The sequence below is a fragment of the Camelus bactrianus genome, chromosome 17 (genome assembly GCF_048773025.1).
Source record: "Camelus bactrianus isolate YW-2024 breed Bactrian camel chromosome 17, ASM4877302v1, whole genome shotgun sequence".
In the NCBI taxonomy this organism is placed as follows: Eukaryota; Metazoa; Chordata; class Mammalia; order Artiodactyla; family Camelidae; genus Camelus; species Camelus bactrianus.
Genome location: NC_133555.1, coordinates 34,138,702 through 34,162,818, shown reverse-complemented (window position 1 = coordinate 34,162,818; position 24,117 = coordinate 34,138,702). Strand labels below are relative to the sequence as shown.

Genomic DNA, 24,117 nt, shown 5'->3' with positions numbered 1-24,117 from the left:
CTCTTCTATTTTCTGAAATAGAAATAGAATATTTGAGAAGGATTAGTATTAATTCTTCTTTAAATGTTTAGTAGAATTCACCAGTGAATGTATGGAATGAACATAAACAGGTAAAAGAGGGCAGGGAAAGCAAAGCTCATTTGTTTTTGTCCTTTATTTGATGACTGGTTATGCTGTTACCTTGTTTAATTTTGCAGCTAGAGCATGCGTCAACCATGTGTCCTCAGGGGATTGTTTCAGGCAAGTTTTAGTCCTTATAATTCAGGCTGCATATCATAGATGCTATCGATTTAATACTGGAATATTAACCGTGTATGCTGCAGTGCAATAAATAGCATAGCTTAGTTTGCTGCTGTTTAAAATTGTGACTGTTTCTAAAGAAATGTCTGTTTTTAAATCCATGTAGTCTGCAGGCACCAGCTAATCTAAATTTTTTAGCCTCTTAAATTTAAATGTTTTTCATGATTCTTTTAGTTGTTAACATGTAATATTTCTAGATCAGTTTGGGGTCAGCAATAACTTGTATCTCTCAAGAAAAGCCCACCTTTCTCTGTATTCTCATCTTGTGCACAGTTATTAATTGCTGCCCCTACAAAATAAGCAGACCTCTATGACAAAGGAACTTAGTTCCCTAGGACTCAAAGTTGGAGACCCACTGCCTGACACCCACCACTTGTCCATGTTCTGGCTGAGTGTTTGACCCATAACCACCTCCACATTCTCTACCTTTAGCCGGCTAGCTAACAAAGAACTTTGTTACTTTTCTCCTTTCCTTTTTCTCTCATTCTGCCGCTTCCCAAAGTTGTAGCCTTTGTAAATGCAAACATCATCATCTCAAGTCCACCACCAGCAGAGAGGGCATCATGGGGCTTGAGTTATCCAGTCAGGAGCAAGGAGCAGTAGATTTTTCCTATGAGCCACTGGAAAACTCCATACTTAAATAGAAACTATAAAATTAGATGATCCAAAGACCTCTTTGTTGTGGGGGTGGGGAGTGAGTGGGGTTAGATGGGTCATGATTATAACTGATGGTCAAATTCCTGGCTTATGTAGGACACCATTCCTCTGGCTGAATGCTGGGAAGATGGACACATTCAGGCTTGGGTAAACCATATGGTGAACTCAAGCATGGTGCCCAAGTAAAGGTAGAACAACTGACCAAAAATATCATTTCAATTTCTACCATGCATATATTGAATCTCTTCTGTTTAATCTAGTTAACTGTGGTTGCTGCTTTCATTTTCTTTTCTTTTTTTTTTTTTTTTTGTAAGACACTCTGTATTTATTTGATGTTCAATACACTTTCCTTTCCAGAGAGAAGACATACAGTTTGAGATATCCCATTTAATAAATCCCCTGCTTCTGGCTGTACCTCCTGAATTTCTATGCCCATTAATCAAGGTTCAGTATCATCACACATAGTGGGTAAAAATTTTCCCTGAGATCATAAAGCTGTGCCTTAGGTCACAGAATAATTTTTCCTCCAAAATTTAGGACAAAAGGAAGAATCTAGAAGAATTCTGGTGGTGGAAGAGGCAGATAACTTAGGTAGAATTCCTGAGAAAAAAAGTGTAGAGACATCATACCACTTATTAATATTTCCCTGGCTGTGAACTCTTATCCCTTCAACAGCTCCAAATATTCTAGAAGGAAATTCGTTTATTGTATATAAAGACACTTGATCTCAATGCTGTGTGCAAAGCAGGTTGGCTTCTGCTAACTGCCAGAGCTGTCTTGGTGCCTCAGTTTCCAGTAAAATGCAGGGCTAGTGAGGAATGGACAGCCTTTCCCCAGTGGCATGTGGAAAAGAGAAAAACTCAGACATGGATAATGGGAAAAAACTGTTATCACACTATGTGCTTGGTCAGGCCTGCTGTGCTTTTCACAATGGTCTGAAATCAAAACAGCTCATGATCCTCCACAAGTGGGAATGGGAAGAGAGACTTAGTGGATTATCACCTCCAGCCAGATCAAGTCAGCAAAGCATAAGGCAAATGGACACCTGCACGTGACATCCAGTCTTGGTGCACTGAGAGTCATCTCTGAAGGAAATGCAACTTCTGGCAGCCCCTTCTGGGTTGCAAGAAATCACATACAGAAACGATCATATGCTGGGATCAGTTAATCTTAGGTGGTGTTGTCAGTCCTCCACCCACCGTCCCCGCCTAGAGTGGCACAATGGAATGACCGTGTTTCCTAGTGAGCGCTTCCCTTTTTAAAAATAAACAAGCAAAGTTTTCCCTAATCTGACGCAAATTCAACAGCCAGTCCTGGGGTGGAGAGAGTGGGGGATAGTGGGAATGGAAACCAGGCGTCAGGCAGACACGCTTGGGGACAATGTGCTGGAGAGTGTGCAGGCCTCTGAGGATGGAATAGTGTCAGGCCTGCTGAGCATCAGTAGTTGTGGTATTTCTGGAGACGTCATTCCATGAACACAAGTCTCCCAATTCCATCTCTTAGGTTTTCTTGGGATAGTTCTGACAAGCTTTCACCACATCTTTTAAGAAGTTAGGAACTCCATTCTTGGCAGCCCAATTAATGATCCAGGATGGAATTTGGCTACCTGGGTTATGCGAACAACAAATGAAAACTTTGCTCCCTCTTTTACCATCACGGTGGATAGCTATCTTCTGCTTGTAATGCTTCACCTGGATCACGCCCGATTTCTCCGGAAACTGTGGCACGGAGGTGCTCTGGGCCAGGATGACATGGACGTGCTGCCCTTCAAAGTCCAGGTGTCGTTGCTGCCGCATGTAGTCATACTCTCCGTTAGAAAGAGGGCTAGGGAAATCCGCTTACCAGTAGGCCACTGCCTGTCCATTGCATTTCTTTCTTTTCATAGAGTTCTTTAACATGTTGGTCCCGCTGGTTTCTATAGTCTAAGTCCATACAGACGTCTGCCAGTACAGCCGGTGGGCAATCCTCCAGAACAACAAAGACCTTATACTGATAAAGTCCAGTCTGGTTCACTAGCTGGTAGATCCTGATGTGCAAGGACTCCAACAGCAGCTGCCAGTTGGCCCCAGCAACTGCAGGCTTCTGGAGCTCTGTGCAGGCCTGCAAGAACTGCTCCTGGGAGAAGACACCAGGCCCAGTGGCCATCCTTCCACAGCCGTGGCACCATCTGCTTTCATTTTCAATAGTCAAGGAGGACTTTGATCATCTAGTCTGAGAGCGGACACTACCCTTACCACCTTCTAGTCATCCAAGACCTCAAACCCCATTCCTTTTGTGTTAGCACACACTGTCACATACCTGGAACTATTAGGGCCTACTAAATGCTTATATTACTAATTATATGAGTATAGGGTATTTGCATTTTATGTGGATTTGCAAAAACAAATTACACATTTGTTTTCAAAGAGGGGTCTGAGATTATGGAAGAAGTCTGAGCATCTCTAAGATTGAGAAAACAATAGATAACGTTCAGCTTTTAAAAATCTCTTCTTAGCATTTAGGTCTGCACTGTTCCTCTGACTTTAAATATTGTTTATATACTACCAGGTCTTTTTTTTAAATTACACTTTATTTTTTTAGAGCAGTTTTAGCTAAATACATAGATTTCCCACATACTCCCTCCTCGGCGCACCATCTCCCCCACCATAAAGATCCTTCACAGAATGGTACATTTGTTACAATCGATGAACCTTCACTCAACATCATTATCACCCAAAGTCCGTAGTTTACATTAGGATTCACTCTTGATTTTGTGCATTCTATAGATTTTGACAAGTGTATAATGACATGTATTCACCATTATGGTAATAGTTACATTGCCCTAAAAATCCTCTGTGCTCCACCTATTCATCCCTCTCTCCCCCATAACTACTAGCAACCACTGATCTTTTTAGTATCTCCATAGTTTTGCCTTTTCCACAATGTTACATAGTTGAAATCACACAGTGTGTAACCTTTAAGATGGCTCCTTTCATTTAGTAAAATGAGTTTAAGTTTCCTCCATGCCTTTTTATAGCTTGATAGCTCATTTCTATCAATGGAGTTATTGATACTCCATCGTCTGGGTGTACCACAGTTTATTTATTCATTTGCCTGCTGAAAATGACATCTTGGTTTCTCCCAAGTTTTGGCAATTATGAATAAAGCCGCTATAAATATCCATGTTCAGGGATTTGTGTGGACATAAGTTTTCAACTCCTTTGGGTAAATACCAAAGAGTGTGATTGTTAGATCATATGATAAGAGTATATTTACTTTTGTAAGAAACTGCCACGCCACCTTCCAAAGTGGCTGTACCATTTAACATTCATCAGCAATGAATGAGAATTCCTGTTGCTCCACATCTTCACCAGCATTTTGTAACATCAGTGTGCTGAATTTTGGCCAGTCTTATAGGTATTTAGTGGTATCTTACTGTTTTAATTTGCATTTCCCTTGTGACACATAATTCTGAGCATCTTTTCATATGCTTATTTCCCACTTGTATATCTTCTTTGGTGAAGTGACTGTTCCAATCTTTGGCCCACTTCTTAATTGTTTAAAATTTTTTTTCTTTTACTGTTGAGTTTTAAGGGTTATTTGGTGTATTTTGGATATCAGTCATTTTTCAGATGTCTTTTGCAAAAATTTCCTCCCAGTCTGTGGCTTATCTTCTCATTTTCTTTACAGAGTTTTTAACAGAGCACAAGTGTAGATATCAGGGAGGGAATTTTTATACAATTCAACTGCAAAAAACAAAAAAATCCAACCTGTTTCTGGCACATAGATAATTGGAATTTTCACCAATTTGATGAGAATATAACTGCTGAAATGTCTGCATCTACATATAATAGTCACCAGTAATCTTTGGGAAAAAATTATGCTATATTAACCTTTTAAGTTAATGTTCTCTTCTTTTTAAAAGGAAAAATTTTAAGACATGAATTTTAATGTCTGGAATATCAAAGAGATGCTCAGTATTCCCTCAGGCTCTGGGTAAGTCTTCTGGTTATATACTCTGATACTTAGGAGGATCTTTTTTTTTTTTAAACTGAAGTATAATTGATTTACAATGTTGTGTTAGTTTTTGGTATATAGAGGATCTTATAGTATTGATTTCATAGAAATAGGCTCCCCTTCCTATTAGTTTATTGTAATAGAGTTACCCCATATAGCTTCTTCCCCTTCTCTTCCCCTTGCTTGTTACTACTGCACCCTCCCATACTTGTCTTTTTCCTTTTGTCTGTTTTCTGATTATAAAATCAATGTCAATTCATCTGCGTATGTTAATTCTGTCCAGCACTGAACCTAGGGACTATGAGGTCTGTGAGAGTTAGACATGGTCAAAAATCTAGAAACTCTCACCTCAGTTAGAGCGATTGCTATTGAAACAGCAAGGAGCAAACTCAAGACAATGTTCAGATGTGTTCAGTTGTATAGTACAATTTGCAGGTACTGTGGAATTTAAAACCACTCCAACTGGTAACAAGACTCATTGAGATATTGCCCCCTCTACCTTCCACTGAGGTACTTATATTGGTGTCTATCAGCCATACAGTAAGCCTGCCATTGCTAACTTGGTGGGTGTACCCCAGAAGTAGTATTTATTAAGGAATTTCCAACTGGTTTTGGTATGCTTCTATCACTGGATAGTTTTTCTTCCTAACCCCTTCCTAAAGATAGCAAAAACCTAGGACATTGTCCTTTTATTTCTTGAAAAGAAAAAAAGTGCTTATAGTTGATACAGAGTAGGGGAGTAGGGAAAAATCTATGTTTAATTCCAGATCATAGCTTTAAGATGTAAATCCTACATGACTTCTGTAGGCTCACAGAGCTGTTTCTTTTCCAGCCCAGCTAATTATTCTCTGTGACCTAAGAAGAGAGTCACAGAGAGCTATTTAGCTATTTTGAGCAATGATTATGCAACCCATATTATAATACATGTGTGCAGCCCATTACATTAGCTAATCTTAGCAAATTATTCAATGAGTCAAAATAATTTCTCTTCTCTGTTCTGAACTAGTAGGGTTTGTTTTTTCTTGTATTAATATATGATGATTCCTTTGGCTTAGAATATATACTTATATGCTATCTATTTTAAATTTAACATTTGGAAAAGGAATAATTTGCATGTGTGTGTTTTAATGAAAAGCATGTTTTCTTGGGTTATACAACAGCATTAAGTAACAAATTATTATTAAGATGTCTTAAGTAAAAACTTTAAGACTATATGTTTTACTTATATGCCTACTTATGTGCTGTCTCTGAAATAGGCTTAGTACACTGTATTCAAATGTGTTTGTATCATTTTCAATATCATTATCCCCTTCATATGTGAGATTTAAAGACTGACATAGGTATTGATGGGAAGCAAGCTGGAAGTCAACAGCTGGAAATATTTAAAGCAAGGAAAAGACACTAAATGTGTGAAAGGGTTCCACCTTGTCTTGAAAACAATGTTTAATGGATCTTCCTGTATGCAAATCTGAGTTGATCATATTCTTCAGTCTGGATGAGGCCTGTATTAGTCTGCTTGGGCTGCTGTAACAAAGTGCAATAAATTGGATGGCTTAAACAACAGAAATTTATCTTCTCACTTGGAGATTGAAAGCCCTAGAACCCTATGCCAACATGATTGGCATTTGGTGAGGTCTCCCATCCTGGCTTGCAGACAACTGCTTTTTTCTGTGTCCTCACATGGTGGAGAGAGAAAGAGAGGGCAAGCTCTTTGGTGTCTCTTCTTATAAAGACACTAATCAACATCGTAAGAGTCCCACCTTCCTCACTTCCTCTAACACTAATTACCTCCCTAAGGCCCCATTTCCAAATACCATCACAATAGAGATTAGAGCTTTAACATGCGAATTTGGGAGGACACAAATATTCAGTCCATATCTAGATCTATCTTGTGTTGTGTTATAGCTCCTTCTCTCCCTCCAATCCTGCTCCTTTTCTTCCCTATAGCCACACGTTGTAGGAGAGTTAATGTGTGTCCTTCCAATTCATCTTCTACACATTTACATACCTGGTGTATATGATGTAGGCTTATACATTTACAGTAATAAATGAGAATATTAATTGGATTTTTACACTTTTCTGCACGCAAAATTATATTTTTGAGACCTATCCATGTGGTTGTGTGTAAACCTGGCTTATTACTTCTGACTACTGCAACAGTTACATGCTTACGCTATACTTTATATCTATTCTCTTAGTGATGAACAAATTCAACCTTTTAAAAGATAATGTTCTCTTAATCCCTAAAGATTTTATGACCTTTAATCTTCAAAATGGTGTTATAGCCACAGTATTGTTGCACAAGGAATAATGGTGTTAGTCCTCAATGTTTGAATTTCCATCAGATTGTTCCCAGGGTGTTGTAATGAGTGTCTGGCATTCAGAATTTCCTTGCGTTTCTTTATAGGTAGTATTGTCAGTGTGCAGGGGACTAGGAGGTCAAGACAAACTAGCATTCTGCCCAGAATATTCTGAAATAGTTTTGAATTATGGTTTCATTTGTTCAGAATTTTTGTCCACTTGATATGCTTTTATTTTCTTGCTTAATTTCAGAACCACTAAGTCATCTAACTGGAATAATAATCAGACTGATTACTCCAGTCTCAGTGATTCCCAGTTCCTTTTTGGATCCCAGTTCTGTCCAGAAAGTTCAGAGACCCTGTCAACACCCTTGGACTTTGGTGTAAACTTGAGACATCCAAAACAGTCACAACAAAATTCTCTGGATGTGAGTCTGATTTCCATATCTCTGCTCACGTTTCATAACCATTATGGAGATAAGCTATAAAGACTTATTCTGCTGGATTGTATTTCAGAATTGTACATGTCTAAGGATTACTCTCCTAAAATAGATTTGTACTTGATTGGTGACTCATTTGACTGGGTAGTCTGAAATGGAAAACATATTTATGTTTGCAGTTTCTTCCATTACTAAAACAATATAGAATAGTGCCAGTACGTTGACCACTCCTAGGGAGTGTCAAAGACTAGTCGTTCTATTCTCTCAGTACGTGACATTTTCTAAGACTAGTTGTACTACTGTTTGTGAGGACTCAAAAAGAAAAAAGAACTTTAGGAGCAAATTAACAAATTGTATTTTATATGGACATTTTTCTCCTAAGAAACTTTAGGTGCTTTGTGGATTTTAGTTTACTCTGCCATATTAGCTCCTTGAAGAAGATGAGGATTCTGAGACCTAAGATGATGAATAAGGGCCAGAATGAGGAAGACAGTCTCAAGTCCTTGATTTTTTTTAAAACCTTTTTTGGGGGGAGGTAGTTAGGTTTGTTTGTTTGTTTAAATGGAGGTGCTGGAGACTGAACCCAGGACCTTGTGCATGATAGGCAGGCACTCTACCACTGAGCTGTATTCTCCCCTCCAGTTCCTTAATTTTTTTGAGACCAGCCTGTCTTTTGTGCATCAGAAATATTTTTATTTATTTGGTCTAGAACCAGATTTAACTTTATACACAGACCTAACTGCATTAAATAGAGACTTACTGAATATGATTAGGTCAGTGCTTTAAGGTAGTAAGGTGTACTCTGAAATAAGTATTTCATTACATAACTTGGTACCCAGTGATATGAAGGAGTAAATGTACTCCCTGAATGTTTAAGTTTTGCCTCAGAATGCAGGAAATGGCTCACCATGTGCCAGCATTCCATGTCAAACTTATCAACAAGTCTAGTTCACCAGCAGCTGAGCAACAGCAATCTGAGTTAAACTTACTAGTATAAAAACTTTAACACATCATCTCAGAGATGGCATAATTTTCTGTTGTTGCCTTTAAATTTATGCAGTTGATTTTAAGCCATTTTAGCTGACATTTTAAATATCTCTGGGCTGGTAAGGCAGAAACTATGTTAGTAAAAAAGTTGCTTTATTTTAATATGATTTTCTGATGCATTTGAAATAAAAAGGAAATACTACATATGGTGTTATATTTTAGTATTATAGTTTGCACTTAAGTGTGACTCTGCATTGTACAGAAAATAGTGAATGCTATAAATATTTTCATGTGGGAAATGCTATGACTTTTTTTTTTCCATTGAACAGAGTGAACCTAGTATTTTTACAAAGTACCAAACAAAACCCCAGCTGTTTGGAGGAGATTCAAAAGATGGAGACTTATTTCCTCTTCCTTTGTCAGTTGGAAAATCAAAAGGCCTCTTGGAACAGTTTGAGGAGAAAAAGAAAAGTGCAAAAGACAAATGTGACAGGTACATAAATCTTTCAACTGGATGGGGCAACTCTTTTCTGAGGGAAACAGAAAGTGGAATGTCAATAGTCAAATAATTCAATTTCAGCATAATAGCACTCTTGCCTTTGCAGATCATCTAATAATTATTAATTTACTTCCTTGTCAGTGTGACTTATGGCAGATTTGAACATGGCTGCCATAGTTTTGGCCCATCTGGATATTAAGGTAAAGGACTTCTCAGAGAAATGCAATATTCAAGTAATGTTATGTCTATTCTGCCTAAAATTCTGCCCTTTGTTTCCTTTTCAGATCATCAGAATTAGGAAATTAGTTAACATTTGTTTCAGGGTCAAGAATATAGCACATGAATTCTTAAGTCACAGTTCAGGCTGAATTTCTCACTTTGAAATGTTGGCATTTTTAAAGATAAACCCTAAATTTCATACACATTCTTATTACATATGTTTGTATGTATATGAGCAATATTAGGGCTGTCATATTAATTTGTAAATAAGTAAGTTACAGGACACTGAGGAAATTAACTAGTTCACTTTGTGGTAACGTTATCAGGACATCTTTAGGTATCACAGAAATAAAACCCAAGCAGAAATATACTTTATTATTTCTGTGATAGTGGAGCTATATTGCTTAGTGTCACCACCAGTACCTTCATGTTGAAAGAACCAGAATTTCTTAAAGAATTCTAGACTAGGAATATTTAAAAGTCTTTAAAAGATTAGGTATCCTTCCCACTGTATACCTGTTTTCCTTTAGTGAGAAAGACAGAATGCTCTATTTGAAGTATTTGATTCTGTTGATAAATAAACATTTGCCGGATATTGACAGACTTCTTTCCCCTAGGAATCCAGGCTCTAGGACTCTTAACTATGGTAGGGTACTGCACATGAGCAAGCCCTCATCCTCTTAACTGCTTCAGATAGATTAGTCTTAATTTTTTTGTTCTCTGGGCTTTTGGATTATATTTTGTTTGATCAAGCTTTCTGTAGCTAAAAAAAATTTTGTGAAAAATTAAGTCTCTCTTGATATTTCCTTCCTTATTTCCTTCTCTCCTTTCTCTTTACATTTCATTTCCTTCTCTTTTTTGTAGTGAGATGAGTTTCTGTTAACAATTATTTACAAGATGGCAAAAAAAAAGTATTTCTATAGAGAGAACCAATGATGAGGACACTGAAGAATCTCTTCTCCATTAAAAAAATTGAAGCTTATGAGTGATTTAAATGCTAGGCAGAAGATACTGATTTTAATAAATCCTGGCAAAAACAAACCCCAAGATTTTAGATTTCTTGTTTTCTGTCAATAAGTGCTTACCAGAAATGTGGTGAGGAGTGAGAAATTTTTAAATGAGAGAGAGAGAGAGAGCATACTACTGTAAATTTGGAAGCAGGAAAGTGATAAGGCATTTTACAGAGTTCAAACATAAGAGATGCTACAAATCCAGAATACATGGATTTACATATTGTGTTTTGAAAGTTCATATTTTCCCAAATGTATGGAAAGAGCGTGTAAGGTTAAGAAATCTTAAAAGAAACCTTAATCATTCAGACTGCATTTGTTATGACTTTTTGTAGCAAATAAAAACACACCCCAATCTAGCCTAGACAAAAAGGAGGATATATTAGCTCTCTTAACCAGTCTGGAAAGGACAGGGAGTGAAATCAAATCAGAATCTGTCTCTCTTCTGTGCTCCTCTCTCCATCTATACTTCATTCTCTCCTACTAGAGACCAGCTTCCCACTAACACAGAGAAAGAGACTCACTTCCCTTAGTTACAATTTGAAAATCCTAGTGAAAACTTCTGATAGGCTTGCTTATTAGGTCATGAGGGTGACTGGAGGGGAGTGTCACTGGAAGTCCTCACTAGAATCACTTTCTGGGTGCAGAAAGAAACAGTTCCCCATTAGAGGACGACGCTGGGCACACCAGACAATAGATGGTCATTACCAAGATTATTATTTTTTAATCAGTCATGTTTGAGAAAACAGATTAGTCTCATAATCAATGTATAACCTAAGGCCCACAAATAGATTATAAAATGAACCATGTTTTTTCAGTGATTGTTAATCACCATAGTGAAATTTGTTCATTCACTCACTCAACAAACACTATGCTAGGCCCAATACTGCAAACTGGGGATCCCAAGGGGAAGAATAATGGTATTTGTCTTTGAAGTTCTCAGTGTGGTCAGGGAAACAGATATGTGATGGATAAATTATACAAGTGGGCCAGAGATATTAGTTGTAAGCAACAGAAATGTTCATTTAAATGAAAAAGAAATTTATTAAAAGGTTACTGGAATGGGTTCTGGTTCTGAGTAAGATGGAGTACGCATACTTTATCCTATCTCTCCCACTGAATGCAACTAAGCCCTGGATGGTGTGCATGTAGCATATGAGGACCCTGAAAAATAAATGGTAGCAGATGGATTGGAGAAGGAAACCTGAAGTATCAAAGTCTAGCCTTGAGTTTTCTGCGATTTTGTTCGTTTTTAACCAAAATGTAAAATGTTTGCTCTGCAACAGACACTGTTAAGAAAACTTAAAGACAAGTTACAGACTGGGAAAAAATATTTGTAAACCACATTTGCAACAAAGGACTTGTATCCAGAATAAAAAGAACTCTCAGAACTCAACAATAAGAAACAAGCAACTGAATGAAAAATGGGAGAAGATTTTGGCAGATACTCCATTAAAGAAAACATTAAGGAAAACATAAGGATAACAAATAAGTATGTGAGAAGTTGCTCAACACCATTAGTTAATACAAATTAAAATCATGAGATGTTACTCCTTATCTATTAGTGTGGCTAAAATTAAAACAAACAAAAACTGACAATACCAAGTGCTGGACAAGGATATATACCACATGGAAATCTTGCTGGTGGAAATGCAAAATAATACAGCCACTGTGGAAAAGTTTGACAGTTTCTTATAAAATAAACATAAGTTACTATATGCCTCTGCAATTCTAATCCTAGGCATGTATCCTAGATAAATGAAAACTTATGTTTACACAAAAGTCTATCCAGTAAATTTTATAGCAGCCTTGTTCATAACCACCAAAAACTGGGTACAACCCAAATGTCCTTCAATGTGTGAATGGGTAAACAAACTATGGTGTGGTGGAACACTACTCAGCAATGGAAAAGAAAAACTGTTGCTACACAACAACATGGATGAATCTCAGAGGCACTGTGCTGAGTGAAAGAAATCAGTCAAAGATTACATACTGTATGATTCCATTTATATGATATTCTGAGAAAGGCAAAACTATAGAGATGGGGAATAGATAAGTGATTACCAGGAGTTCGGGGGCCGAGGGCTGGACTTTACCACAGAGACACAGCATGAAGGATTTTCTGGGATACTGTCCTATATCCTGAGTGTGGTGGTGGTTACATGAATCCTAAATTTGTGTTAAAACTCATAGAACTGTGTACACAGACATGTTAATTTCCTATGTCAATTTAAATTTTTAAAGTGTTAAAAATTATTAAAAGATATTGAATGGTTCATTTTATTAGAATTATGTTCAACTGCATTGACATGTATACACTCATTCTTATAGTAACAGAAGCTTAAAAAGTTATTTTTCTTTAATGCAAAAATCATCCTAAAGTGTGTGGTCCAGGGCTAAAATGGTGGCTCCATGGTCCTCAAGGATCTGGGTCCTTCCATCAGTGTGATCTGCCATCACTAAAGTATGATCTACACCCCCTCACACACACACATCCTCATACTGCTTGGTGGCTGCTGGAGTTGTTACATCAGAGTTCCAGACAGCTGATGGATGATGAAGGAAGGAAGGAAGGAAGGTATCTTCCCTAAAGGATTCTCCTTGGAAGTTGCATGCAACACTTATATCTCCCACTGCCTAAACTTTACTCTCATGGCCACACCTAGCTGCATGGGAGTCCAGGAATGTAATCTATCTGGGTGAGAGTGCATTGGGTAGGGATGGGATAGGTAAAACAGGATTACAATTTCCAAGGAAGAAAATTAGGCCAGTTTAAGTTTCTGCCACAATCATACAATTGCCAACAACTACCTGCCATGGACAACTTCCCAAACCAAGTCTCAAAATTAGTCCAGTGCAGATTCTGCTACCCACTACCCCCTGCACAGAATGCACTGGACCCTTCCCTGCATTGTAGTCAGTGTAGTCCTGGATACTTTTACCAGTCCCATGGAGCTCCATCTGTCTACCACTATAGCCACAGACACCAGAGGAAGAGCTCACAGTCTTTTTGTCCTGACTCCCAGTCTGGCAAGGCATGTGTGAGGGGAGAGCCCAAGGTTCAGGAAAAGCTCAGAAAGCAAGCCACTGACACTCTCAGCCTCTAGAGGAAAGAAACTCTGCTTCATCTCAAATCCCTAAACTCCTCAAACAGAAAAGAGGGTCAGATACAGAACAGCCCCCCTAAAAAGAATCCAGACTTTCATTCTAAGTACAAAGTTGTAAATGCTGTAGTAGAGGTTTCAGCTAATGCTTTGGGAACCCTGAGGACAGACTTCTAGCTCTGACTGGGGGCGTCAGGAGAGACTCCATCCAAGGGAGCACATCTAAACTGAGTGGGAGTTTTGGGCAGAGATCTTGAGTCTGTCAGGCTCTCAAGTCTGCCTCTGAATCAGCTTACTCTGTAAACCACCATTAACACTGTTTTATATAACTCTGCTCTATTTTCACGTATTTTCAAAAATAAAAATGGGATTATTTCCTATGGACTATTTTCAATCTGCTTTTTAAATTTAATATTTAATGATTGTATTTCTATTTTGTCTACAAAGTCATTTCTAATGCATTGTACTTTATCATATGGATCATTTATGGGAGTATGTTTTAAATATTTAATACAGCATTAGAACTGCCAAGAATACACCATGAGGTAATGATAATCTTTTCAACAAATATTGTTGGGAAAACTAGATACTTATGCAACAGAATGGAAAAGGACCCTTAACTTACAACATACACAAAAATCAACTGAAAATGGATTAAAGACTAACACGAGACATGAAACCGTAGAACACCTAGAAGAAAACAGAGGGGAAAAGCTTCTTGACAGTGGCCTTGGCAGTGATGTCTTGGATATGACACCAGAAGCACAGTCAACAAAAGCAAAAATAGACAAGAATTTTTTCAAAAGTGGGATATTTGAGGAATAATTATAATAATTTCTTTTTCATTAGAAATTAATATTGTTCCCAGAATAGTCTCTATACTATTACCTCTTTCTTACAGTCAAAATAATATTCATTAGACTAAGATGTGTCTGGGAATTTTGGACTACCAGAAAGAGGTCACTATCTTGAAGCCATGTTGCCATAAAAAGGAAAGCTAGTCTGTTCTACTGTAGTAACCACTTGACTTGCTAAAGTTTATCCTCATTTAAGATCTACATAGAATAAATTTTAAAAAACAAGTGGTTTGGAAATACTTACAAAAAAAATCAGTGTTCTTGTTTTTTCCATATGGACATTAAGGTTTCTCAGGGTTGAGTCTTTAATGCTACACTAGGTAGACTCCTGCCATATTCATGGAATCAATTCTGTTACATACTATTTCAATATTTCACAAATATTTTCTTTCTTCTCCCCTATTTCAGTGAGACTTTATACAACTTCATTTCCCATATCAGAGAAGGCATTCACAGGGTAAGTACAGCCACATTTCAAGGAGTTAGAACATCTTACATTTTAAGAAGTTGAATAATTATATTGACCTTTGTTCATGTAGAATGGCAATATTTTAATTACTCTATCATTAAATGACAATTTGCTAAGTTAGTAAAATAAGGCAACAGTCTGTGAATTATTTCTTAATTTTGGGTTTCTTAGTTACAGACATCTGTGGAAAAATCTGAGGAACATCTCAGTTCAAGAAGCCAATCTATTTTGGATTCTTTGGAGACTGTGGCCAAGACAAGTGAGTGTCTCATGTTTGAGGTTATCAGCAGGGGGCACTGGCGAGCAGTGACCCTGAACTTTCTGACCCTAGCCAGGTTTCTGCCAGTGGTGAGGTTCCATACAGCGTTTCAGATAAGAGGATGGGTACGTAAGATTCGCCCTGAAGAGATGTGGAGCTCGCTAAACTGGGTAGTGGGCCCCATCTCTATATGGGAATGCCCTGGTCCCTCGATGCCTTTTTCGAAGGACTAATCCTGCACCCAGTAATCCTGCAGCCTCAGGACAGATAGTTCTGCCAGATTTCTCATCCTACTGCCTGAAGTGAATCAACAGCAACCCTGAGTCCCAAATGAATTGCTGGTTGTGAAGACTATGAAGACTCCCTTGTTCCTTTAGGACTTTGAAATTAAGACACTGCTCCTTTAGGAGTTAGAAATACTTCAGTCACCTACTGTTCTTCTTGCTTCCTTCATTTCAATGTTTTGTAATGAACCATAGCATCTTTCTCAATTTCAGTTACAGTTTGTGGTTTGCAAAGTCCTCTGCTCTGCCAGTTAGTGATTTATGTTTAGGTGAAACCATGGTCCAGGCTTTTATTTAACAGAAGAGAACCATTACACAGCTCTCCTTAGGCAAATGCTTCCCTAGAACCAACAGCTTCTCAGCTAAACAGCAAGATGATAACTGCATCTGCACTTGTTTGCATTTGTCTGTTTGTTGTTTATTTTTTATTTTAAATGAATTGAAGTCAATTTATTCAAATGCCATGGAATGGATTGCTCATGATTTACAAAAATTAAGCCTTTGTGTAGCTTAGAAATTAATCCCCATCTGTCTGCAAAGAAGCACTCTACTGTCTGCTGGCTTCCAACCTGAGCTGGGGCAACTGTCCATCTGTTTGAAATCCAGTTTTGGAAGCCTAGGACTGTTACCCTTACAAGTAGCAAGTCAAAGAGCAGAAGCAAAAAGGATGCTTCTTTTGCTTAACATGATAAAATAACTCATCAGTAAGTGCCCAAGGAAAGCACTCTTTTTGCTATATTTGAAACTGGGTGAAGTACAAAAAGGAAGGTTGCAGCAAAGGTGTGGCATTCCCAGAATAGGGAATGGAAGTGCCCAAGGGCCCAACACAGGATCAAGGCAGAGAGAGGAATATAACAGAGTCTGGCTTATAGTAGGCATAGGAATACTGATGCTTCACCCCTGACGTTCCTTATCTTTCAGAGTGTAAGACTCAGGAGAGCCACATTGATAAGGCAAACAGTAACAAACACTGTGACGTTTTATTAATTAGAAAGCCAGGTCATTCTTTAAAGTAGGCACAAGTGGCGTGTCCAGAATCATTCCCTTTCTTAGTAGGTAGTGATCGGAACCTGGAAGTTAGTCACTGAGAGAGGAACCAGACAAATCCTCTGTCGTATGGCTGTGCCCAGTCCGACTAGCCTAGAGAATTGAACTTGCCAGTCAGTGCATCCTATAGGCTTGCAGCTTGCTCATAAGGGAAGGGGGAAGGTACTATGGGAAAGCACTCTCTTGGGTTATTGTATAATTGATGCCTTCACAGAAGGAGGTCATGAAATCTTTCCCCAGTCTCAGTCTGCCTCTACAACCAAAATTACTCAGTCACCTAACCTAACCTAACTCCTCTTCTTCAGCTGAGGACACCAAGGACCATCCCACTTCATCTTGAGTTTGGGTGGGGTAGTTAGTAGAAAGCAGTACTTTTACCTAATAGATATCAGTTCTATTAAAAAAGTGATCATTAGGAAAATAAATAAGAGGGGCCACTATCAAAATCTATTTTTGGAAAATAGACAACTCTATATGTCAAAATTAATTCCATATGAATCAATATCAAGTGTGGTGATTAAATCATAAATAGAGCTATAGGAAAACATGAGCAACATTTTTATAATTTTATTTTTATTTAAAAAATTATACTTTTAATTATAGAATATTGTTAGAATAATACAGATGTAGATAGACCCTAGAATAACTGTGACCAATACCATAAGGAAAGCTGCTCTACATACGTACCATAGAAAATAGGCACAGTGTTCAGGGTGTGTGATCGTCCATACTAAAATTACCGACGGCCGATGTTATCAAATATCAAGCAAACAGCAATTCAGAGTGGTCTCTCAGAGTCACAGTTCCCTGGCCCCAAAAGGGAGATTCCCAACCAATGTCCTGTCAATACAAAAGGGGAGAACCCCCAAACAGCGCCCCATCAGAGATGAAGCTGAATGAATGCTCAAGGCTAGTCCCAAAAGGGAAAATCCCAACCAATGTTCTGCCACCGGTGAAGCCAATGCAATAGAGGATACTCTGGTGTCATCACAAGTGAAGCAAGCTTCAGTAATCACTAAAGACATCTCAACCAGCCAATGGGAGTATTGATACACACACATACGAACAACAAACACAGTCCCACAATCAAAAGATCAGAAGAAGTATAGTCCAAAAATTCCACTTTCATTCCCAGATGGAGGCTTCCATAGTGGCCTGGCTCCTGAAAGAGAATGGACCAAGAGTGGCTCCCAGTGGGCCCAGAATGGCTCACTTCCTGGAAGGGAATGAGCCCAGATGGAGAGGGTAGAATTTTCCCATCCTGCGCAAGCCTGGGACACTCACCTTAGAATGATACACACAAAAACACAAACAACAAATAGGCTCCAGTCTCACAGACAATCAGAGGAGGTGTAATCTAAAAATTCCATTTCCACTCGCAGACGGAGGCCTCCAAATTGGCTCTGATCTTGAAAGAGAATGGACATAGAGTGGCTTGCAACAAGCCCAGATGGAACAGAGAGAATTTCCAGCCTGTGCAAGCTGGAGCTACTCACCCGCAAGCTACACTGAACCAGACGTTTCTTAGCTCCATACAGCTTGCTCGATGGCCAGTGCTTGTCAGGGAGAGTCCCTCTGAGTTCCCTGGAGTGAAATGAGTTCCAGCAGCTGCTGGGGACCCAGGGAAGGGCTGGCCTTGGGCACAGACTCCTGGCTGGCGTAGCCAAAATTGTTATTGAACACAAGTTCACGTACTAGACGCACAGTGTGGCCAAAAAATATTGAACTGCTCCAAACAGAATTCGGAGCAGAGGAAGTTTTATTACTGGGCCGAGCAGGGAGAACGAGTTGCTTATGCCCCAGAAAATCTTGAACTCCTCAAAGGGTTTCAGCTGAGCATTTTTAAGGCCTGCTGAGGGAGAGGCGTCCCAGGGTCTGTGATCAGCTGTGCACAATTCTCTGGTTGATGATGATCAATCCTTAGGTGCCAGGTCTGGGGGCTACCTGCTCATGATCATCAAGTACTTAATTTCTTCCATTTGGTGGTGACTTTTAGCATTTAAAAAACTCAGGAAATATGCATGAGAAACAATTATCTGGGTACTTCAGAGAGGAGATACAGTAGAGGACATGGGGGAGGGGTCTACCCCAGGAAGGCCCAGTAGGGTCCTGCTTGGTTACATTACCTGGAACCCTCTGCCCACTGTGATATTTTTCAAGTCTCATCTTTTTTCCTGATATTCTGAGATTCAAGCAGAAACGTGTCACAAACCATAAAATAATTTAGTAAGATATCAGAAATTAACAAAAGATGTAATGGGAAAAAAGACGCCATTTATAATTCCAATACAAGATAAACTGCTTAGGAATAAACTTAACACACGACACACCCATTTTTTTCAGTAGCTTCTGGGCTTTATGTTTTGCTTAGAAAGCTCTTCTCCACTACAAGTTTACAATTCCCACCATGTTTCCTTCTTGTACTCTATGGTTTATTTAATTATATTAAAATTGTTAAACTATCTAGAATTTATGTTAATATAAGAAAACTGAAATATAAGCTTCCTTTCAGGAAGGGAATTATGTTTTATTCTAAAGAGAAGCTCTGAAGTAAATCATTTGAACTTAAAAGAGCCTGTATTAGGTACCAATATTAGGTACCCCTGCCCTGAGTTAAGACAATAGAGACAGAATGGTTAGAACATAGGGAACTAACCAAAGCACCTGTCGTAGAGAGGTGAGTTTTCAAGGAAGACTAAATTTGAGTCTTTTATCCTGTCCTTTAAGCACCAGATGTTCTGGTTTTGCTTCCATTTATTGTGAAGGGTTAAGCACTCTCTTGTTGCCAAATTGCCTTTTACTCATCTAAAATGAAAAAAAATTGTCAAGAATCTTCAAACACACTCCATATAGTTATGAGAAAATAAATAGAATATCTGGTGTATTATTCCTGATTATTTGCAAATTGTACTTGTTATGCATTTAAGATGTATGTGACTTTATAAAAATTTCCCTGTGCTTTCCCTCTTAGAGCTCAGGCTTTATTTTCTAAAGGAGAAAAAGCCAGGAAAAGAGTTTTTAAATGGCCATTAAAATTCTTTGTCCTTTTCTACAGGCATTTGAAATAAGCCTAAATAAGAAGTAAAAGAACTTCTGATAGTTTCTAAACTAAAACATATTGTGGAGCTTTGATATTCTTAACAGGATTGTGGTAGAGAGCCAGGTTAATTAACTTGTAAATAGCTAACTGATTTGTCCCAATGCCATGACTTAAAAATCCATCCTTTCCCCATTGATTTCAAATCACTGTTTTTATTTGGGTCAATTCTGATCTCTGTTCTGGTTTTGTGTCCAGTCTTTCCCTCACTAGTTCACATTGCAGGAAGAGTTCTCCTTTTAAAGGGAAAATGTAATCATGTCAACCCTCTGCTTACCTGTGTCAATGAATGAAGTCTTAGAATCAGGCTACAGATCCTCTGTCTGGCTGTGTCCTCCACTCAGGCCACCTTCCCCTCTCCCATCATGCTTCAGCCATGCTGATTTCATGGTTCCTCTTTGGAGAACCTGCTCTTTTTTTCTGTTGGTAATATTCTTTTCCCCATAGGTTAACAATAATTCAGCTAAATATCACTTTCTTAGGGAAGTCTTAACTCATCCTCAAGAATGGACTAGATCTGCCTGTTACACGGTCTCCAGTTTGGTATATATCTCCTTGAGAGTTTCTATAAATAGTCCTTTGTATAGTTACTCATTTACTACCTGTTTTCCCTATTAAATAGTAATTTCCCTATTAAACAGTAATTTCAAGAGAGCTTTATCTATTTTGATCCCTGGTTATAACCAGAGAACGTGGCTCAGTGCCCTAGTATAGTAGATACTCATTAAGTATTTGTTGAATAAATGTAAGAGCATCTTCACATGACCTGTTGTTCAGCAAGAGGATGGCAATAATTAATTGCAACACAATGTGTTTTTAAATAAATTGTGTGTGTGTGTGTGTGTGTGTGTGTGTAAAATCTCCTCATGCAAAAGAGGGGAATCGGTACCAGTCCTGAGTGCTTGGCACTCAGGTCACCATACCCATTAGAGCCCAAATGTAAAGAGGAGAGAAATTAGTGAAGGACCGTAAGTGATGGTAGAGCACACATGGTGCCACCAGCAGAGAGAAGCAGCACCCAAGCCAGACAGGAAATGATATTTTCCAAGGAGGTGACTGCTGAGAGCAGAAGGAAGAATGGGAATTAGTTGGACTGAGGTGGTGGTTGAGGGGATGGTAGAGTGACAGATGGAAGCAGGAGTACTCTAAGCTGAGGGAACAGCATGGACAACAGCCCATGGTGAGGGAGAGATGGCGTAGCAACAGGGCTCAGAGACGCAGAGGATAGTGGATAAAGGGAAGTGAGCCTGGGTCTTGTTAGCCAATTGAAAGATTTGGACTTCATCCAGTGGCCGGGGGGGTGCCACTGACAGTTTCAGTGAAGGTTTCAGAGAGGGCACGATCATATCTATGTTCTAGAAAGATCACGCTAATGACAGGGCCAAGAAGGTAGGCTATGGAGAAGGCAGCAGGTTTCAGGGCCCCTAGCAGGTGCTAGGGTTGAGTCTCCTTTGGCCAGGATGTTGTCAGGGAGGGAGGGAAGAAGAGATAGTGGAGGAACCACCCTGTTCTGGCTTCTCCTCACCGGGGCTGATCTGGAAGATTAGACTCCCGGGTGCTAGCAGAGCAGGCTCAGGTAGCCCCTGCCAGGTTCCAGCTCCTCCCTCTCCAACACTGTGGTCTGGGCAGGATGGCACATACCATAGTCTTCACGTGGTGAATTGTCTTTGTTCTGTATTTAGTTCAGGAGACCATGCAGGCCCAGAGTGATCTGGTGTTGCAAACAGTGCAGGACAAGGGCAACATGGAGCAGCAGGCCATCCTTGAGCTGCAAAAGAGGTTTGAAGCTGTAAGTGTAAACCCTGACCTCTTTCCCCAAGTATGTTTCTGGCTTTGTTACTAAGACCTTGAAAGATACCTTGAAAATTGCAAATTTTCAGCCAAAAACAGAGGCCACCACAGGTCCCTTGGTAACAGGCCAGCAAAGAGGCCAGATTCCTCCCCCAAGGTCCTCCGGCAGGATGTGGACCCTAGGGGTCCTGCTACAGGTACCGTGCTTCCCCTGTACGGTACCCAACAAGGGACAGGGTTTGGTTCTGCTGGCCCATCCTTGGTTTTGTTCACACATTTTATTGTACATTCTGAGTTGCACTGTCCATAACTCTCTGCTTTCTCACTGCCTCTCTTTAGAAACAAGCAGAGTTTATAGAAATGAAGTCCAACCTGCAGCGCCTTGAAGCTTTAGTTGCCCAGCAGAGTAAGGACTTCCAGCAGCTGTGTGAGCAGCTAAGCCAGCTGAATATGCCCAGTGTCCTAGCAGAGCTAAAGAGGCTGATCTCCGTCCCTCAGAGACCCCGGCATGTGAAAGACAGCACTTCCCAGACCTCCCCACCTCTGGCTCAGAGCCTCAGTTTCACCAGGCAGGACAAATATGACTCTAAGGAACCAGTTACATGGCAGGCCCGGGCCCTCCCTGCTGCAAGCAACCTTAGTGTGGGCACCCCGAGGCCGGGGGAATTTGGTGTCTGGGGTGAGGGAACACAGAGGGATGCTCTCCAAGAAGAGGCTGCGAGGCTGGCACTTGGAACTGGCAAACAAAACAGGCAAATAAAGGATAAGGCAGTGCAGGCTAACTGCCAGAATTGGGCTATTACTAACATAGGCTCCGAGAACCAAGGCTCCGGCATCCTGAGCCACACGGTTCCTAGTGACAGGGACCTGGTTTCCCAAGGAGCCTCGCAGCTTATATCCCTGGACTTGAACAATTTTGCAGCCAACATTAAGAACACCTGCCAGAAATGTCAAGCCAAAGGCATGTTTTCTTGTGACCCTTGTGAACAAATAATGGTGACTGAACAGAAAGGCAGAACTGTAGAAAGAGGGAGGAGAGGCAAGCAGCAGCAGCCCAGGAAAGCCCCCAAAGGCAGGCGCCTAGCCAGGAAGCAAGAACAAACCCACAGCAAAACCTGTGCTTCCAATTCTAAATATTCTCAGCCTCCAGTTTCTGACCCACAGAGGCCCCTCCCTGGGCAGCAGGAACCCCTTGCTCAGCCTCTGCATCTTCAGGGCCTCCGGAGCCCCACAAAGCCAGTCTGCCCTGCTCTGGGAGGAAGAGTCATGCCCAGTAAGACAGCAAGGGCAGTGCCAGGGAACCTCTTGCAGCTCAGCGGGCACTCTTCCCAAGACAACAGTTTGCTTTCTCACAGTTCCCAGGGGGACCACCAGATAAGCTGGTTCAGCGACCTCAGCCTCAGAAGAGAGCCCCCTCTCTGGAAGGAGCCCGGGAAGAACATGCTGTATGACCTGGGTTTTGATAGCAGCGATGATGGCTTCTGACCAGCCCGTAGTGACTTCAGCTGATGACTTATTGGTCTCAGCTGGAAAGATACCCCAGAACACTTTGGAAAGTCCCTGAAGCCTGCCTGGGACTCTCAGGGTCAGAGGCTGTGCTTGGGGGTGGGCAATGCAGAGATGGGGAGCAGATCTGGCATTCTGGGTGCCAGGTGCTGCCCATGACAGGGCATATGGGATAAATGCATCTTTATTCATGGGAATAAAACGTGGAAGATGGTGGTGGTGAGAGCTGGGGCAACAGCCCGGGTGTGGGGCATCGGGAGAGGGTGCCGCCTTTGGTAGGAGGGCTGCCTTCCCTATCAAATATCCAGCAGCAGAAGGGCTCCCACAAAGCTGTTGCTGTGGCAGCTTGACTCCCAAACACAACATTTTTGGACTTCAAAACATTTCCTTCACATGACCAATACCTTTCCGGGCCTCAGGATTTAAAAAAAATATATTATATAAAAATTGTTATTTTTTTGCTGCCACAGCATGTGCATTTTTTGGTCAATGGACATATTATAGGACACATTAAGTCAGAATTCTTGTGAATAGAGAAATAGTGTTAAAGCTGCCAGTATAAGACAGGTGACCTGAATCAAACAATGCCCGGAGCAGCACTCTTTACAGCCACACAGTTCGACTTCTCTTCCTGGCTGTTTTCCCCTGTCCTGTTTTCAACCACTCTTTCAAACCTAATGAGGGCAGCTGTGGGCCCTGTATCATTTCTGGAGAGCAGTGGGCTTATATGAGACTTGGGCTTTCCATCTATAGCTTGCTAAAGTTTTTGAATTTTTGCAATATATATTTCTTTTGTAATATAAAATAAATCAAAAAATAAAGATAAAATGTTTAAAATCATACATGCTTTTTCTTTTATTAAGTTGATTGAACTGATCTCCCATCCATTTACTCAAGGAGATCAAATAGATAAGATGCTTACTATCTTTTTATTCCCTACACTTTTTTTCCCTACACTTCTAACAAGATGATTTTGAATAAACCACACCCTACTCAAACTGATTTTTTTGTTTTCTTCTTTTTCTTATGAAAGTAAAAATCCTCATGGATAGACAGCTTCCAGAATTTGCCCTTTTTCAAGCCTCTACAGTAAATGACACTGGGGCCTCTGAGTGGACCATTATAAAAAGTAGTGGTTCTTGATTTCTTATTTTTATATTCTTTATTTTCAGGAGTATGTATCCCACAAAAATCTGGGAGAGTTTAATTTGCCTGCAAGAACTTTGGCAGGGGTACCAGGCACCAGCTTAAGTGGTTTTCACTCTCACTTCCAGACCAAGGGCCTTCTGTGGTCT

General features: G+C 39.9%; 1 protein-coding gene and 1 pseudogene across 1 annotated transcript; one reads left to right on the top strand and one right to left on the bottom strand.

The window, feature by feature from the left end:
• Positions 1–2,456: 2,456 nt before the first annotated feature.
• LOC105080265 (phosphatidylcholine transfer protein pseudogene) lies at positions 2,457–3,102 on the bottom strand (annotated as a pseudogene).
• Positions 3,103–4,859: 1,757 nt separating this feature from the next.
• Positions 4,860–24,117, top strand: IHO1 (interactor of HORMAD1 1). The gene is made up of 7 exons (XM_010969190.3): positions 4,860–4,932; positions 7,507–7,681; positions 9,010–9,173; positions 14,778–14,826; positions 15,010–15,097; positions 21,208–21,314; positions 21,656–24,117. The coding sequence occupies exons 1-7, from the start codon at positions 4,877–4,879 to the stop codon at positions 22,799–22,801; spliced, it is 1,785 nt and encodes a 594-aa protein (XP_010967492.1). The 5' UTR covers positions 4,860–4,876; the 3' UTR covers positions 22,802–24,117.

Coding starts and splice junctions, on each gene's coding strand:
- IHO1 (XM_010969190.3), top strand. CDS start 4,877: ATGAATTTTAATGTCTGGAATATCAAAGAGATGCTCAGTATTCCCTCA. Junction 4,933..7,506: donor AGTATTCCCTCAGGCTCTGG/GTAAGTCTTCTG, acceptor GCTTAATTTCAG/AACCACTAAGTCATCTAACT. Junction 14,827..15,009: donor TCAGAGAAGGCATTCACAGG/GTAAGTACAGCC, acceptor TGGGTTTCTTAG/TTACAGACATCTGTGGAAAA.